Raw genomic sequence first — 19,798 nt, forward strand, 5'->3', positions numbered from 1 at the left:
AGAATTCTGACATCTATAACAATATTTGCACTGGTAGCTGATACCAGTTTACCAGGTTATCTGAAGTGGATTTACAGGCTGAAAATCAATATGGGGAGATATACTTGAAACTATTCAAGGATAGGAGGATGTTGTTATAAAATACAGTGTATCTTGGATTCCACCTTAAGGGCTGCAGTCAGAAAGTCGTCAAACAACTTCATTATAAGGCCTTTCACCGGTAAGACATTTCCAAAGATTCTGAGTGTTACCTTAGTCTTATATGAGAGGGACGATGAAATACAGCCTCTGAAAATTGTGGCTTGTCTCAAAACGTGGCTGCCATATTTCACAAACCGAGTAATTCTAATTCTCAAAACAAAATCGCTATCACAGTAAGGTTCACAATGACCCTCTGCAATAAAAGCGGTCTCTTTTATGCCACAAAATCTTCTCCTTCCTCAACTGGAGGACAGGTCAGAACTTACGGCTGTATCAGTTAGGCTCATCACTGACGGTTCTTTATTTTTTCTTGAGATATGTAGCCACACAACAAAACATTATTCCATTATAGTGAAAGACAGCACCCAGAAATCTGACTTAATTTTACCATGCTTCCATACGAACTGGCTAAGGGAGTTTAACATTACATATCAACCATGAACTATTTCTTTTTGACTACAAGAAAAAAAAACCTGTGAGTTTTGAAGGCATCAAGTGACTCATAAGTATTACTAGTGATTTTAAAAATTTTCTATCTTTAAAACTGGTGTTAAACCTCATGTTCTCTAATCATGCTTGCTGTGATATGTAATAAAACTGCACAAGTTCTTTGAGGAAATAGAAACCAGAAATGGTCTACTTACATAGCTATCAGTGCCCTAAATTCTAAACAATACTGCGACCTCAACAATCCTCAAAAAACAAGAGGAACAAATTATTTCAGGCAGTCTATTTTGAGGCAACACAAGTGTGTTATCCATTTTGCTTCAGTTTATCATGTGATAAATGTAACACATATTTTAAAATCTTACTTACAACTCAGCTAAACATTGAAAGTGCCAAGAAAAAAAATCTAATTGAAAAAGATGCAAAAACTTGAAGCAAACCTCAAGCTACAATAGACATATTAAATCAGAAACTTAATGCTATTTTTCCAACTCCCCCAAAAATAAACCACTTCTAATTAAATGAAAATTGTATATTTTAAAATCATTAAACTAGAACAAACTGTTGTTGTTAGGTGCCATCGAGTCAGTTCTGACTCAAAGCAACCCTGTGTACAACAGAACAACACACTGCCCGGTCCTACGCCATCCTCACAATTGTTGCTATGTTTGAGCCCATGGTTGCAGCCACTGTGTTAATCCATTTTGTTGAGGGTCTTCCTCTTTTTGGATGACCTTCTACTAGCAAACCAGCTACATCAAAATACTTCTATTGCTCTGCCAATATCTATATCATATTACTGAAGACACAAGAATCTTCTTAGCCACTTTTAAAAACAAAACATTCTACATCTCAGGGAAATGAGCTTTTAGGTTTTGGAGTAAAATTATCTTTAAAATAACTTTCATTACTAAGTACAATTAATTTAATCAGAAGTTTAGGAGGAAACTGGACAAGTCAATCAATTAGATATCTTTTGGTTTAATCCTTGTTTTAAGCAGAGAGTGTATGTTACCTCTTTTTATCTAGTACTACAATGCTTTACTTAGAAAAATACTCAAGAATGTTAACTAAATTGAAACATGTTAATTATTTCATTTATTTCTTTCTTCCAGAAATAAAGACGTGTGGGTATCATCAAGAAGAATGTGTTCTGATAACATATGTTCTTACTGGAAACTTAAATTGCCAGAAGTGGAAACAAAAAGATGTGTATTAGGGCATCAGAAAGGGTATTTGCATGAAAATGAAATTTTGAGACATCAGTTTGCTACTCAAATTGACACTGAATCAACAAACAGAAGCATTTAAATTTCACCCTCAAGCCTACTTAGCAAATCCAGGTCCAGTTAGAGCATCTTTAATTGCAGGAGCTTGGTGAGAGCCACCATTCAGCATGCAAGACCCAGACAGAGTTCCCTCCACCTTCTGCCCTCTAGACACATCACTCTCTGTTCAACAGGCAGCTATGGCCAGTTGCTCTGGCGTAAGACGGTCACAGATGGTCAGCTGTCCACTTACCAGAACATACTGCCCTCCCAATATCAGAGAGTAAGAAGGAAAGGGGTGAGGGTTGTTAACACTTGCCTTCCTACCGGATTAAACGCATTTGCTTGCTGTAAGCTTGGCTAAGCCCAATGCTGACTTTCTAGAAAAGGAAGGCTAGACCTAAGAGGTTTCCACATCAAATGGCTCCTTCCAGATGATGTTGTCAACAGCCATACAACACTTGAACCCACAGGACCGCACCCTGCTAGTCTGCCATTCAGACCGTGACTCAGGGCAACTCCAGGCTTATGTTGACAAGAAAGTACCTGCAGCTGTGAGAGCCTCCCTTAAACAGAACTATAACTAGTCCACCCACCCAGGCCAATTACACAGTCAGGAAGCCCTGAGCTGTTCAGTAAGCCTGGTATAGCAGCTATAGCAAAATAATTTCGCAGTTTATGCATTATAAAGTGATTTTAAACTGAGTTACCTTTTTTTTTTTTTTTTTACCCCAAATAGCCTACACAAAGGATTTCTACAGCACAAAAACAAAGGCATTAGTATGCGTGATTTCTTTTTAAAACAGAGGAGGAATTTAAGGTTTACAGTTTTAAAAGCTGTTATTGAGGGATTATTTAAAAAAAAAAATTCAACAAAGATCAAGAAGTCTTCCTCTTTATGCATACAATCAGTAGATACATTTTTTTAACTGTTTTTAACTAAGATTTACTAAAATCTAAATTTTTCACAAGCACAGCATTTTGTTTTTGTCTAACAAAATTTATCTGTTTACGTGTATGTATTTTCTACATATTTAATTTCCTTAACAGTGAGCACAGTGGAAGTACTGAGTTTCGTCTATTATTCTTCATCAACAATTGTCCCAAATTCTGTTTCTTACTTGATGCTGAGTAAAATTTTCTGGAATAAAAGCTATGGACATGAAACGGAGGGGCACACTGAGAAGCCACGGCTAGTCACAAAAGCTGCTGACTTTGCTGACGGTAGGTTGAGTTAGTGTCATCTCGGAACACCTGGAGTTTAAGGAAGGTCAACCTGGAACCTATTTAACTTCTCATCGTTTATAAAGGCATGTGACTGAGACCAATAGTGAAACTTACCTGAACGTAGACTAAGTTAAAAAACAACACAGTAAGATTATAAGCAAAATACCAAGTGCAAAACTATGGCAAAGAACCGGAGGACTGGGTGTTAGGTCCCTGTGTCTGAAAACACCGATTCCTACCACTGCTTCTTACTGTGCAGGGCCCAAGCTAATGCTGCTCCCACAGCTGGTACTGCTGTAAGGCCAGGGCAGCAGCGGGACAGCCCACCCTGGGACTTGGGCCTCTTATGTTCCCTACCCCCAAAGGCAGTCTGCAAAAGGGACACCTGAAGTGCTTTGTAAAATTCCAGTATGTGCCCAGATGTCAGGACAATCCAGGAGGTATTTGGTTGGTAATCATAATAAAAAAAATTTACTGCTTTATTCTTAAGGATGAGAATCTACTCATGAGCAATAGCCAGCTAGGTGTGCATTTTATACCACAGTAAGTATCTATACTTACGTATTCACTTTAGATATAATTTACTTTCTACTAAACATGCTCACATCATAAAATTCTTTCAAACTGCAAAGAAAAGATCAAGATTAGGGAATAACACAGTGTCTTTCAGAACTCTGATGAACCCAAACACAAAGACTGAGAAGTACTTTTTCTCTAGTGTTCCTGGGTTAGAGCTAGGTACATATTTAGTCACTTGGGTCCCATGTAAGTGTATTATTTTACATGTATAAAGTAATACATCCACCAAAACCAAAAACCAAACCCGTTGCCATTGGGTTGATCCTGATTCATAGTGACCCTATAGGACAGAGGAGAACTACCCCATGGGGTTTCCAAGGAGGCTGGTGGATTCAAACTACCAACCTTGTGGTTGGCAGCTGAATACTTAACCACTGCGCCACCAGGGTACCAGGTGACTTAACCATGAATTGTTATCTGATCATTTGGAGATATTCTTATTACCAAGAGCCACCCACAATAACTGATCAGGATCTCACTCTACCAGAAGTCAACACTAGAAAGAAAAGCAGATGTCTGGAACTGAGGGAAAGATGGAGAGGTATCGCGGTTACCTGGCCTTTTGCCTGTCCACTCACACACAGGGAGTCAAAGTGCAGTTGCTGATGTAAGCAGGAATGTACACAGTGATGCAGTGAAGTTAGTCCTCTCCTTTTACCATCAAGTCAGCTCTCCTGTCTTATAGCCACTAACTCCCCCCACCAACTGGTCAGAGAGGAAGGAAAAAGGCAAAGGACTGTGCAGGCTCACTCACCTAAGCCATTCAGAGTGTAGAGAAGGTCACTGGCATCCAAGAAGATGGGGCCGTGCTCCTGCTGCCCCTCTTCCTTATAGAAGAGCTTGTAGCCCTGGATGGTCGCTGTGTCCTCAGCATCTTGGTACCACTTCACAGAGATGGTCGTACAGTTCAGAGGCTCCAAATATAACTCTGGAGACTTTGGGGCTAGAAAAATACACCAGAAAAAATACATAAACCATAATTCACATGAAAACACAAAACAGTATAAACTCTCAGTCTTAAGCCAATAGTTAAAAAAAAAAAATCCAATCCTAAGAATTGTACTTTCACTTAACTTCCAAAATTTCACAATGATATTAAATTCTGAGATAAAAATACAAAATACTACCTAAAAAAAAAAACGCTAATATGTATAAACAAGCGCAAAAGAGCGTCTATATCTGCATATTTTTAATTCTTTTTCAAAGAGGCAATAGGTACTTCTAATTTTGACACCCGGCACCCTTCCCTCTGTGATAAAAAGGACAGGCATTATTATTAATCAATAAACAAACAAAAAGTAACAGTTATGCTACAATCCACGTTAGTAAGAAAGGGCTAGAACTTTTCAGTCTTACAGGCTTTCCATTAAAGTGATTAATTAAAAAAATATGGTAACTGTATCAATTAGGCCTCTACTAATATATAAACCAAAACCAAACCCAGTGCCGTCGAGTCGATTCTGGCTCATAGCAACCCTATAGGACAAAGTAGAACTGCCCCATAGCTTCCAAGGAGCGCCTGGTGGATTTGAACTGCCGACCTTTTGGTTAGCAGCCGTAGCTCTTAACCACTATGCCACCAGGGTTTCCCTACTAATATACAGCTCTTGCTAATTCCGTTTGATTTGGACCGACCCACCCATGAGTGATTTGCTGGACAAACCAACAGTGTAACTACAAGTTTATACACGAACATGCTCTATACAAAAAGGGGCTACTAAGTAAAAAGGTACAAAATTTTTCAATTAAGTCCATGATCTATGGAATATTTTTATTCATAAAACAAAACTTAAAAATATAAACATAACTTTAAACGGCATGGTTCAAAAGTAAAAATACTGCCCGTTTTTCCCCAGTAGTCCTTAGAGGCTTACCTCTCACACTTGTAGCTTTGGGTGTCCTGTGTGACGTCCACACTGAGGCCTCTCCCAGCCCCACCCTGGTGGCAGCAGTAATGCGGACCAGGTAGATGCTGTCAGGCTTCAGGCCCTCCAGGAGGTACTCATGCGTGGTTCCCGGGAGCTCTAGAACTTGGACGGAGCTCTCGGAACTCAGGCGGAAGGACAGGCGGTAGAGTACCACCTGGCCCCGTCGATACTTGGCTGGGATGGGCAGCCAGGAGATGAGGATGTCCGTGGGACTTCGACTTGTCAAACTAATCTCAGGAGGTCTCAGGGGCACTAGTCATACAAGAAAACAGGGTTGTTTATAAATATTTAGACTCAAACTTGCCACTTAGCACAGCAGTGTTTATTGAATTCTCTTAATAGCAACACACAACACAATAAAGAAGACAGACTTTTAGCCCTAGGAGGCTTTCAGTCAAGCAGAGTACAAACCAGAACACAATGAAAAATAACGAGGGAGATTCAAGTATAGGAAACTAAAGAAAGCAACGATCTCATCGTTTTGCTTTGTTCCGAATGCATATGAAAATACTTAACACTCACACAGAGTGAGAATATTTTTCAAATGATCCCATCACAGTGCCTCTGAAGCGAAGAAGAGTGAATCATTCAAAGGTAGACAGCCTGGGAGACCAGGGATATGGCCTGTAAATAGTGTCTTGAAGTATGAGAGCTGTATCTTAAAAATTAATGTACATTTTATACCCCAAATTATAACATATCATGCTTAATATGAAAACAATATTTTTCCTCTAAATATTTTTAATAAAACTGGCCCTCTATAGGTACATTCATATGCAAGTACACATGTACATAGTCCAATATTAAGAGACAGGACTTGGGTTCTAGAGTTAGGTTCTGGGTCTGAATACTTGTTCTACCACTTCCTACTTTGCGGGATCTTGGCCAAATTACCTAGCTTCTGTGTGTCTTGGTTTCTTCAAACACAAAGTGGGGATGATAACAACAACACCCTCAACGGTCTTTCCCACTTCAGTTAATGGTCATACCATCTGTCCAGCTGCTCAAACTGAAAACTTTGGTGTCATCCTTGACTCCTCTTTCCACTCACACCCCACGATCAATCCTGCGCTCCACCACTTCCACTGCCACCCACCTGGGTCCTTGCCACCATCACCATTAGCCTATATTGCTGCAATAGCCTCCTGACAGGCTTCCCTGCTTCTGCCCTTGTCCCTACCGTCTATTCTCAACACCTTAGCCCATTAGAATGCAAGTCAGATCTTGTCACTCCACTGCTCAAAACAGCTCCCGTATCACTCAATGCAAAAGTCAAAGTACTCATTATGGCTCCATACAACGCCCCATCCGCCCATACAGTTGGCTCCTCATTATTTCTTTACCTTATCTCCTACTGCTCTCGTTGTTCCCGCCACTCCAGCCCTTTGCCATTTCCATGTACTCTGCCTAGAACACTTGCCCAGACAGCTGGCTGGTCAGCTCCCTCAGTTTTACTTCCTTCAGGTCTTCATACAAATGTCACCTGCTCAGTGGGCCCTTCCTGATGAGTCTGTAAAATCTCAATCCCGCTTCCCAACATTTCATATCCTCTTCCCTGCTTTTTCTTTCTTCTCAGCACTTATCACTGTCTAATATGGTACATAATTTACTGTTTATCCCATTATTTCTTTATCCCCTCTCCCACTAGATATAAGCTCCACAAGGTTTGGAAATTTTTTTTGTCTGTTCTGCTTGCTACTAAATATTTAGTAGTGCATAGCAGATACTCAATACATTTTGCTGAATAAATGAAAGAATAAGTGGAAAAGGAAAAATAAATTTATTAAGCACTGAGTCTTTACGTGTATGAACTCATTTTTTTCAGAAAAACCTAATGAGGGAAGTACCATTATCATTTCCGTTTATAGCCAAGGAACCTGACTTACAAAGAGGCTGAACAGCTTACTCAAGCCACATAGCTAGAAAGTGAAAGAGCAGACCTCAAGAGGCCAGGCAGCCCACTCTCCTGCACCCTACTGCCTCTTATACGGTGAGATTCCGCTGTCCTGGGGCTATGCAAGGATTCAAAGAGTTGATGCAGGTAAGTGTTCAGAACAGAAAGTTGGTGAGTGTTCCATGAAGGTTAGCTATATCTGCAGCACGCCGCCGTGCACCCCACTAGACCCAAACATCTCCATTTGAGAAGCATGGGCTTAGGAAATGGGAGAGACTGGTGCAGAAATCCGCAAAGCAGTGCCAGAAAATCTGTACATTATCACGAAAATGTCATTAAATAAAAAACCTGCAGAGTAAGGAAAGGGTTAGAGGAGGAAAAGCTTTGAGATCATAGCTCAGCTGGAATTGGCCAGTTTTCCTAAGCAGCTTGCTATGCTCAAACTTTTGTCAAGGATGTAGAAGGGGAATACATCTCAGCACCAAAATACGTAAGGTTGTGTTTCTTCCCAGACATACACATTCAAACCAAAAACCCCTGCTGCCGTCAAGTGGATTCTGACTCAGAGCGACCCTACAGGACCAAGCTGAACTCCTCCACAGGGCTTCCAAGGAGCGCCTGGTGGATTTGAACCGTCGACCTTTTGGTTAACAGCCGTAGCTCTTAACCACTGTGCCACCAGGGTTTCCACATTTGTATTAAAAAAACCAAAAAACCCATTGCCATCGAGTAGATTCTGACTCATAGCCAACCCTACAGGACAGAGCTGAACCGCCCCATAGGGTTTCCAAGGAGCACCTGGTGGATTCGAACTGCCAATCTTTTGGTTAGCAGCCGTAGCACTCAACTGCTACGCCACGAGGGTTTCCACATACGTATTAAAACATACGTATTAGAGGCCGTTAAATATAATGAGATAATTAATGATGTAATGTACACTATGGCTCACTCTGAAATGGAACAAACTTTTAAATGAAAACTAAAATTTGAAATTTGATATTCAGATAACTGATAATTTTTTTTTTTTTTCATTTAGTCAAACTCTGGATTCACGAACAGCCAAATAAGTGGCATAACAGAGATATAAGTAAAAGACCTGGGACCAAACAAACAAAGAAGACGATCCAGGAATCATTTGTATAAAAATGTTTTTGAAAACTAAGGGTGGACCATTTCCTAAGTATGAGAAAACACTTGTAAACAGAGAATAGTGTAATTAAGCACATGTTAAATATTCCCGTTTTTACACAGCAGAACACAAAGATGGGCCTTCTAGAGCCTGAGACAGTGCAACCCCACACTTTTACAACACGAGGTCTGAGGAGGAGAGTCAGTTCTCCAAGAATATCTCAGGAAATGGGATTGTCCCACCATTTATAAAAGTACACGTCCTCCAAAGGACAGCTCAATTCCCAACCTATGGTAAGGTAAGTAACTAAACAAGTAATATTTTCTTCATTAAGTAAAATAAGCATATTGGATCTAAAAAAATCTAACTGCTACATGACAATGAATTTTTTTTTCTAATCATCATAAACTCCCAATGCCAAGAAGTTCAGAACCTCTAATCTAGGTTTTGGGGAAGTCAGTCAGTCTGAACACTCCATATGTAACTGTCATTACATTCATTCATGGCTACAGAATCTCATATTTTGCTCTATTAATTAAGATATTTCCAGTGTCTTTCCAATTTAAACAAGAAAGCTTCAGGAAAAAATACAGTAATATGTGACTTTTATTATTAAAATTTATACAGTGAATTACAAATAAAAGTGCTCTTTATCCTCATCACCCTACTACCAAAAAGCAAGGGTCAGATGTGGAATGGCAAAACAGTCTGCTGCGTAATACACCTGCTTTTTAACCAAAAGGGATATTTTCTCTAATGTAAAACACACTTATCCATTGAAATAGATTAAACATATGGATGGTCACACTTAAATGCTCTAGAATCATGTTTTCTTACCGTCCTCTAGAGTATTCTGGGTCACATGGTCAGACATCTGGCTGGCCCCCATTGGCATATAAGCCACAATGTAGAAAGTATAATTGCTGGCAGGTTCTAAGTCATCAATAATATAATGAGTTGTGTCATTTCCGATGACTACTTGGTACTCTTCATTATTTAAACCTAGATTAAAGAATCAGTGTTTACAAACTATGAATATTCAAAACAACATTTATAGGACCATCTTCTCACCGTGCAACACCAGTCTTTGGGTCTAACCCCTATCTGTTGTTACCTTTGCTGCTGCTGTTGTTGTGTGTCACCGAGTTGATTCTGACTCATAACCAAAAAACGAAACCCACTGCTGTCGAGTCAATTTTGACTCATAGCGACCCTACAGGACAGAGTAGAACTGCTCCACAGGGTTTCCAAGGAGGAGCTGGTGGATTTGAACTGCCATCCTTTTGGTTAGCAGTTGAGCTCTTAACCAGTTTGCCACCAGTGCTTCTCCAACTCATAGTGACCCTATAGGACAGAGCAGAACTGACCCATAGGGTTTTTACCTTTAGTGACCCTTTAAAAATGCAAATATGAAGGTCTTTATTTTCTAAAAGTGTCTCTTGCTACAAATAAGTAGTTTGCAGTTTTCCTGACTAAATTCATCTGAAAATAATTAATCTTTTTTAAACCTCATTTAACATCAAGTCAAACTACAGAGCAGAAGAGAATGGACAGCAATAACACAACAGAATACTGTAATTCCTAACAGTGTAAATTTTTCTTGATTAAACTCACGGTGTCTTTCTTTCTTTTAAACATAAATGGAGAGACATTAGGGAACGTAATGGCACTACTCTCGACAAAAACAAACCAAACCAAAAATCATCCTGCAAAACATCTCCTTCTGCCCCGAGAGAGCCTATTAAACCTGACTGGCACAAGTTGTTCTTTTATTTACACTGAAAGCAAAGAACCGGGAGGCACAGAACGTGCTGTAAAATGGTTCAGCACGCAAGGAGCTTTTCCTTTTTTTTAAAGAGGGAAAAAAAATTTTCTCAGCAATTCATAATAAAATACGCATGGCAAGGGAGAGAAGAGGATTGTCTCCGTGGACTTCACTCCTGCAGAGCGAACCTGCAAAGTGGAACAGGGGCGCTGGCAGCTACTGCACAGTGGTGACAACTCACAGCAAATGCACGTCAACTTAACCAAACTCTCTAAGGACGGAGCCCCTTCTCACAACTGGATTTATAAACAAAACAGAAGGCAAATTCCATTATTAAGTTTTCCCACATTTCTGAATTAGTTGGATAGCATTTTAATTAGACAAGATTACAGGCATTTCACAACAGACTCGTTAATGGCTTGTTAATTAGGAACTGCAGAGCGCGATTTCTGACCTACCAAACAAGGTCCTTGAGTTCGAATTAAAAAGGCTTGTTCTGTCCCTGAATAGACCACTGAGCTGCATGTGGAGGCTCTAATGAAACAAACATAATAGCGAACAAGAATGGGCTCCACCAAAACCAGCATTCCTTTTGCCTTCTGAAATCACTCAAAACGGAATTAGCATAGTCCACCACGCGGTTATCAGACTTTCATTCTTCTTGCTACCATGACCCCTGATTTAAATTCAAAATATTCCTTTTCAAAAGACCACTTCAAAGTACAAAAGGCAAGCAACAACAAACCACCTGTTTCTACAGTCAATTTTATTATATCGCCATACTCTGGGTATTTGTTTTTAATGTATACTTCATACAAGGCAGGCTGTTTGTGGGCAGAGCTGAACTCTGTAAACCTCTACCATGGCTTCTATGAGAAATAAACAGAAAAATCTCTAGGACTTAGAATTAGCTTTTCTTTTCTAAGATTTTCTCCTAAAGCAAAAAATAAAATGGATTCTAATACAGGGATCTATAACCCAAGGAAAATTTAAGACACATTTGATTTCTACTTTTACATAATATGAGACATCAATTTAAAAAAGTGTCCAGTTCAATTTTCAGAGAGTTCTGCACAATTTCCAAAAACATTAAAAATACGCAGAATTGAATATACAGGGAATTTGATAATGCTTACTTTCCCACTTAGATATAATATGTACGGTAACTATAGTTTATTATTTTACTAAACAGTTACCACTGTTCCTATGTAACTGCCTATTTGTTACATTAAATCTTAGTTAAGGAATTCATATCTTGGCTAAAATTAAATTCTTAAAGTATACCACTTTGTAATTTTTAGCAGGCAGACATGTTCTGCATTAGTTGGTGCTTGTTTCTAAAATTAGAAAAACCTTAAACTATAATGATATACACAAAGCATAAAACAATGCAAACCTTATAAAAAGTGAATACACAGGTGACAGAGCTAAATGCCACAGAATTTCACAAGTATTTTGTGGGTTATGTAAGACGCCATTCGTACTGAAGGCGAACCCGATAGCAAGTAGTACTTTAAAAACACACCATCTTGAAACTGCTTACCTTCTGCTTTCATGTAGTGCACAGAATAAGCAATGACTTTGTCTGAGTTATAAAGTGGCCTTTCCCAAGCTAAAAGGATGGCTGAACTTGACATGGTTTCCGCGTGCACGTTAGAAGGAGCACTGGGTCTGTCTTCTGACATCACCACAGTCAGTCGAGCTCGAGATAAAACAGATCCTTGGCTGTTCTCAGCCATGCACTGGTAAATAGCATCATCTTCAGGAATAATCTGGTTAATTACCAATTTACTGATGAAAGAAAAAAATTATTCTCATGAAACATTCTAAGAGTAACACAAAAATAAAGTTCAGCTATTGTTAAATGCACTCTCGTTTTAAATGACAAAAATTACTGGGGAACAAAAACTGTGTAATTAGCCCCAAATGAAAAATATCCTATATTAATTATTTAAAATTACCCTTAATTATTTTCTGAGTCAACAAAACAGCAAATGTTTGTGGTGTTCAAATCCTGTGTGTTTTAGGTGACAGCTTAATTTTTTTTTTTTTAAACTGGCTTTTATTAAGAAAGTAATTACTTTGTAATAGCATCTAATTTATGTATTATAATTTACACATAACTTCAAGGTCAAGAAAAATTTTTAAAGTTTCGTTCAACATGAATGAGAACATTTTCAAGAAGATTCATATTTATACTAATAAAAATGAGTTCTTAAAACCATTGTTTGAACTGCAGAGGAATTCTTAAGAGAATCAACTAATTTCTTCCACTTTCCTCATTTTAGGGAAGGAACCGAGACCATAAAGGGTTAATGTGCTTGCTTGTGGTAACTCAGTGACTAACCAAGACTAGAACCCAGGTCTGGGCAGCTGCCCAACATTCACTCCATTATGGTCTCTACTTCGGTGATCCATGTGAAAAATACAGCAGAATCTATGGCATGATAATGTTATAAATTTTAAGTGAACTTATTTTATTTTAGTTTTAACTACCAAGATAATAGAGGTATTTGAATCATTGCCGTAACCATTACACGTAAAAATTACTAAAGCCATTATATCTTATGCAAAATAGTAGCAAAGTGGCACGGCCCACCTGTTATACATTTTAATTCTCCCATTTGAATGGATCTTCCTTCCATTTTTCAGCCAGGACATTTTGGGTGAGGGGATGCCTTCTGCTTGACATACAAATCGAGCAGTGCCAGCTCGAGGCCTTGTTAAACTTTCTGGCCACTCAACAAATGAAGGAGGAGCTATTTGTTTAAAGAAAAAAACATTTTTTTGAGTTCCCAGCAGGAACAACAGAGTCAAGGGACAGCACAACACAGGAAGTGACAAGTCACATACTGAAGACGACTGGCAGTCGCATCTCCTATTTACCCTCTGTGTGTCTATGCATCTCCTGTTTACCCTCTGTGTGTGTCTATCCGTAAGCCTTTCCTTTGCCTTGCTCACCTAGATGGCCACTCCCCCCAAGTTCTCCCTGTTGAGACCATCTATACAGACATACTAAACATACATAAACCTACAGTCTTACCTAACTAAGCCCAATATGACGCTACTTGTGAACAGACAAAATAGATTAAAAGTTCAGACTGGTGAATGAGTATATATATGGATTTGAATGCAAGCCAACAGTAGATAAAAGGGAAGCTTAAACAGGAATGGACACAACGGCACGCAGACAGATAGGATGGTGACTTCCGGAGGATCCTATAGTTATATTTTAACACAGTGCTTCAATTTTCACCTAAAATTTGTTGTTGGGTTACAATACCTCATATCACTACCACAAAATTCAAGAAATGCAGAAGTACACTATAAATAAGACAGCAAATGTTAGAACGTAAGATTCTCCTGATTGCAGAATGAAAGAAAACATACCTAATACAGTTAAAGTTGCCATAGCAACAGTGAAGTTCCGTGTGCCTGGGGTTGTGGCCCGACAAACATACACTCCAGCATGTTGCAGCCTGACGTCAGATATCATGAGGTTACCATTTCCAAGCACCCGAGTATTAAAGACATCAATGGACTTGTGATCTATTTCAAAGAGAAATAATGTAACAAGGTATCTACAATTATGTCAAAAGACCACTATCCAAGCCATACAATCAAAAAAAGTAGCCATTCTCCATATTAAAATCCATTCTCTACACACTGAAACCCCAAAAAGTTAAAAGTTACTCAATTGTCAAACATGTGCTTCACATGTAAAACAACCATTTGTCAGGTTTCACTAGAATTAACGAAAACATATTTTTAAATTTTTGAGAAGACTTACCAAGACGGCTCCAAGAAATGATTGGTTTGGGATTTCCTGTGGCCACACATTCCAAAACCACAGTCTGGTGAAGAGAGGCAGTTATGTTCTGGGGACCTGCTAGGATGGCCGGTGTGTGGAAGGGGTTAGATGCCTCGGCTTTGTGGAGTCGGGGGAGGGAAGACAGAATGTAAACATAAAGTTATAAGTAAGGTATAATACATGAAATGAACTAAAGTAACCATTCTTAAGTTACCCCTCACGTTTGATTAAGGTTCAAACACTCATTTAAGACTTTCACTGATCTTGTTAAGAATTTATGTGATGGTGAGGGAGAAAAGAAAGGGTGAGCGTTGTTTTGTATTTTTACCTTTAAATCTGACACTACCTAACATTAAAATGTAGCATTCAAAACATAACTCACTCTCTTATATTTTTCAATTTTTTAACCTTAAATACCTTTTAGGAAATAAAAAAACTCTTGTGAAGAATAAACATTCACGTGAAGTTTAACATGTCTTTAACTCAGTTTTTCTCCCATTATGTTCAAGTTAATTTAAATTTGTTTTAAAATAAAAGCTAGCATCTATATATGATTCAATTTTAATAAAACATGTATTTCCTTCTTTATATTCACTTACCTATCTAGTTTTCCTTCCAGCTACTCATATATGGTAAAATATATAAAATTATGTTCACTTAATATTAACAATGATAATTTCTGGATATTGGGCTTGAGGATGATATTTTTAAGCTTCTACATGAGCAGGCACTGCTTTTACCAAAACAAATAATGATTTTTTTTCTTAAAACAACGGCAACAAAACAACAAACGGGTAACAAATACATCTTTACTGACAGTGGACAATTCCGGTGGAAATGGATGATTTCTTTTTCTCTTTTTTGGTACGTTTTTGTATTTTATATTTCTAAAAATAAGACTGATTGAAAGGTTTATAAAACAAATTTTCAACCTCTCAAAGATGTTGACATAACAGAAAACAAGTTAGCTGTGAAAGAAAAGTTACTTAATAAAGGTAACTATTTTCCAAATAGATAATTTAAATAAAATTAAACTACTTTGTGGCTACTATCATAGCCCCAAAACCAAAACCAAATCTGCTGCTATGGAGTCAATTCCAACTTATAGTGATCCTGCAGAACAGAGCAGAGCTGCCCTACAGGGTATCCAAGAGCGGCTTGATTCCAAATGCCAGTCTTTCAAACCACTGCACCACCAGGGCTCCACTGTTACAGCCAGAGGAGAAAAACGATATAGCTGGACCCATGAAGAGCCACAAAGATTGAAAGAGACACTTGTGTGTGGTACCTGGAATTACTGTTAGTGAGGCCTCCATACTTTTACGCCTATGGGCGACAGTAGCAGCGACGCAGCGGTAATTCCCAGCATCCTTCTGGCCAACATCATAGATCTGCAATACCCCTGTTGGTAGGGCAGTTACTCTGCGAGGAGAAGAAATACAATTAAACTCTTTGTAGTAAACTGCATGTTTTACTTTAAAATATGTGCTGTAAAGTGAATTAATACTTTCAACCTTTTAAAAGTATTAGATGCAATACTTTTAAGCTCTTTTACATTATTAGCTTGATTCAATTATTTTCATTTCAATCATTAGAGCTCTCTAAAACATAAATAATTCTGCAGAATGTAGTTTGTAAGATCTATCAGTCTATTTCTCAGAGTCTCATCTGACATGTAGCTTACATTAGTCGCTGGCCCAGAACTTAGAACGATTTTCAAATACCCAATTTCTTGCCTGTTAATATTTATGTGTTCTTCTATTCATAAGTTTTTTAAAAAGCACTTCCTTGAATAACTTCTTCCATCTCAATGCTCTATCATTTCAGCAAATGATTTCTGCCTACTTAGAATACTGCTACTCATTAGGACAGGAATAAAACTTTTTGAAGTTGCTACTAAGTTTCTGGTCACCACCTTTGAAGCAGGAGGTATGCCTGTTGTGAATGTGTGAGTGATGGAGGCAGGTTCAGCAATGAAGGTGGACACAGGAGTGACCCATACCAGGGTTTACGTGGAGACCTTGATGTCAGCACTGCTACACCCTCTAGTGAAGGTACAATTTGATTTCTTAAAACCTTGTTACCCAGGTGGCTGAGGAAAGAAACAAAACTATTTGTAGGAGAGGCTATTTGAATTCTGATCTGAACCCAAAACACCAGGACCTATGCCCCAGGTGCCAGAGACTGATGATCTATTTCTTTGCTTAAGTTTGAAATGACTTTAGAGACTGCTGCCGTTGTTGTTCTTGTAGGTGCCGTCAAGTCAGTTCCAAACTCATAGCGACCCTATGTACAACAGAATGAAACACTGCCCCGTCCTGCACCATCCTCACAATCATTGTTATACTTGAGCCTACTATTGCAGCCACTGTGTCAATCCATCTCGTTAAGGGTCTTCCTCTTTTTTGCTGACCCTCTACCAAGCATGATGCCCTTCTCCAGGGACTGATCACTCCTGATAATATGTCCAAAGTAGATAAGATGTAGTCTCACCTGTTTCTAAAGAGCATTTTATTTGTACTTCTTCCAAGACAGGTTTGTTTGTTCTTTCGGTAGTTCATGGTATATCCAATATTCTCTTCCAACATCACAATTCAAAGGTGTCAATTAAGAAACTCTTATTACCACCCTAAAATGAGTTTTATGATGCTCTTCCCTCCTACAGCATCATGATGAGATCTTTGTTGCTACTCGTACCACCTCCAGAGATAACAGCTGTATTTACCTGTCCATAGCTAAAGGTAGAGTTGTCCGATTTAATTCCCATGTTATGACTGCAGGAGGGTTTGATGAAATGCTGCATGCAAATCTAGCAACTCCACCTTCATGAACCTCAGTGGAAACGGGCTGAACTTCAAATGCAGAAATAGCTATAAGATAAAGTGTGACAAATTCAGGGTAAATACACGACAACTATATTTGGAAATAACATTACGCTAGATATCATTTGTCAGACGAGAACTCCTGCCCAGACACAAGACCACTCCCAAGTTAACTTCCATTCCTGCTACTGTTGAGTCATTGACTCAATTCAACTCACAGCGACTCTACAGGACAGAGCAGAACAGCCCCACACGGTTCCCAAGGCTGTAAATCTTTACAGAAGCAGACTGTCACATCTTTCTCCCGCAGAGCGACTGGTGGATTCAAACTGCTGACCTTTTGGTTAGCAGCTGAGTGCTTAACCACCAAGACACCCAATTTAATTAGCACAAAAATAATTTAGGGAATAATTCTGGAAAAACTACTGCGCAGATCCCCACTTCAAGGAGTCTGGTCCTTTCAGAAAGAAATTCTAAACAGTTTCTCATAAAACCATCTGTTTGAAGAGAAAAATTAACAAAACAGAAACAAAAATAAACAGTTAATAACAGTATGTAATTATATACTAAACTGTTTGGTATAAACTTCAAATATGGCTACATTTCAGAGGAGGAAAAAAATGAATGAAGATGGGTTAATCAGGTAAAGACCATTTATAAGGACTGTTTCTGAAGGTTCCCTGGGTTTAGACGGAAGGAGGAAAGTAGGACATTCCAGGTGGAAGGAGTAACACAAGGCAGCCTGAAGGGAGATAGCCAGCACCACCGGAAAACAATCCAGATTACAGGTTTACGGGAAAGCGGTAGGAGAGTAGAGACAAAGTGGACTTGTACCATGATACAAATTAAGTATTACTGAAGATTTTTTAGCAAAGGACTACCACGAATAATAATGTCTGAGGAAAACTAATCAGGCACTGCTACACAGGATGGATTGAGGACAGAGGAATCTCGACTCAAGTCAAAAGCCCGACAGCTGGCTGTTTCAATGGGAATGACAGAACTGAGTGAGAATGGACAGATTCTAGAGATATTTGAAAGAAAAGAAAGACTGGGTTCTTACTGGACACAGAGCTATGTTTCTCTGTGTTTACAATCAAATGAGGTTGGTACTGATGGAGCAGAATGAGAAAGGAGAGAGAAATGGTGTGTCTGGTGCATAAAAAGTAGAGAAATTTAAGAGATTATTTTTAGGCTCATGTGTTTCCAAAGCAGAGATAAATCTTGAAGTGTTGATATCTCCTAGACATGTTTCTTCTTTACTATTCTAGGCAGGCCTCCAGGAACTGGTCTTCAGTGTTCATGTTTTTGCATTTTGAAGGAGTACAGACTCCACAGAACAGTGTGTTTTCCTTCCCTCTACAAAATTCTCTAGGATGTAAAAGAAAGGACCTCACTTGTATCTTATACCCTCTCCCCAGACTCGAGGTCAGAAAGTACATATGCCTTTACAGTTTATCAATAAAAGAATAATTATGAAGAAAAATAGTGGGAGTAAGGTCTAGGTGAGCTTATACTTCATTAGATTGAAAAAGGGTAAAAGATCAGAGAAGACTAACAACTTCTGCCTTGGATTTGACTCCATTAACGTGTGATGGATCACAGGCCTTTAGAGGTACCGGACAAAGGCAGTGAATAATGGTGAAAGTATTAGGAGAATTTACTTCCAAAAAGGGTGCAATGAGGTAAAGTAATTATTTGTATATGTAACAAAACTTTCTGCTTCCTTTAGAACAGCTGTTCTCTTATATACAACACCAAAAGCATGAGCAAGAAAAGAAAATAACGGCTAAACCGGACTTCAACAAAATAAACTTTTGTTGAGTTAAAGGACATTATCCATAAAGTGAAAAGATGACATAGAGAATAAGAGAAAATATGTGGAAATCACATATCTAGTAAGGGTTTAATACCCAGAATATATAAAGAACTCTCATAACTTAACAAAAAGACAATCCAGTCAAAAAATGGGCAAAGGGCTCGAGCAGACATTTTTCTCAAAAAGATATACAAATGGCCAATAAGCACGTGAAAAGATGTCATTAGGGAAACACAAATCAAAACTACAATGAGATACTACTTCACGCCCAACAGAATGGCTATTATAAAACACACACACAGAGAAAATAACAAGTATGGGCAAGGATGTGGAGAAACTGGAACTCTCGTGCTTTGGTGGTAGAAAAATAAAATGATTCAGCTGCTGTGGAAGACAGTTTGGCAGTTCCTCAATAAGTTAAAGACGGAATTACTATATGATCCAGCAATTCCACTCCTAGGTATATATCCAAAAGACTTGAAAGCAGAAACTCAAACAGATACTTGTACACCAGTGTTCACAGAAGCACTAATTCACAATAGCCAACAGGTAAAATCCACCATAATGTCCATCAACAAATGAATGGAAAAACAAACGTGGTATATGCATACAATGGAATCTTATTCGGCCATTAAAAGGAATGACGCTGTGGTACATGCTACGACATGAACAAACCTTCGTTACACTGAGTGAAATAAGCTAGACGCAAAAGGACATAAGCTGTATGATCTCACTTACAGATAAAATATCTAGAACAGGCAAAAACAGAAAGTAGGTTAGTGGTTACCAGGGGCTGGGGAGGATGGGGAGCTAATGCTTAATGGTACAGAGTTGAGGTTTAAGGTAATGAAAACATTTGGGAAATAAACAATGGTGATGGCAAGGTCAAAATCATTCTCATAACCGCC

General features: G+C 38.6%; 1 protein-coding gene across 2 annotated transcripts in view; it reads right to left on the reverse strand.

Moving 5' to 3' along the window:
- Nucleotides 1-19,798, reverse strand: part of PRTG (protogenin) — a 130,192-nt gene that overhangs the window by 56,742 nt on the left and 53,652 nt on the right. For both annotated transcript variants that reach the window (XM_049905549.1, XM_049905550.1), the window contains exons 3-11: nucleotides 16,975-17,119; nucleotides 15,538-15,671; nucleotides 14,229-14,366; nucleotides 13,829-13,987; nucleotides 13,038-13,197; nucleotides 11,982-12,229; nucleotides 9,511-9,675; nucleotides 5,597-5,902; nucleotides 4,477-4,665 (exon numbers count right to left, since the gene is read on the reverse strand). In XM_049905549.1, coding sequence (XP_049761506.1) covers nucleotides 4,477-4,665; nucleotides 5,597-5,902; nucleotides 9,511-9,675; nucleotides 11,982-12,229; nucleotides 13,038-13,197; nucleotides 13,829-13,987; nucleotides 14,229-14,366; nucleotides 15,538-15,671; nucleotides 16,975-17,119 — 1,644 coding nt within the window. The remainder of the gene's footprint in view (nucleotides 1-4,476; nucleotides 4,666-5,596; nucleotides 5,903-9,510; nucleotides 9,676-11,981; nucleotides 12,230-13,037; nucleotides 13,198-13,828; nucleotides 13,988-14,228; nucleotides 14,367-15,537; nucleotides 15,672-16,974; nucleotides 17,120-19,798) is intronic.

The sequence above is a fragment of the Elephas maximus genome, chromosome 13 (assembly GCF_024166365.1).
Source record: "Elephas maximus indicus isolate mEleMax1 chromosome 13, mEleMax1 primary haplotype, whole genome shotgun sequence".
Classification (NCBI taxonomy): domain Eukaryota; kingdom Metazoa; phylum Chordata; class Mammalia; order Proboscidea; family Elephantidae; genus Elephas; species Elephas maximus.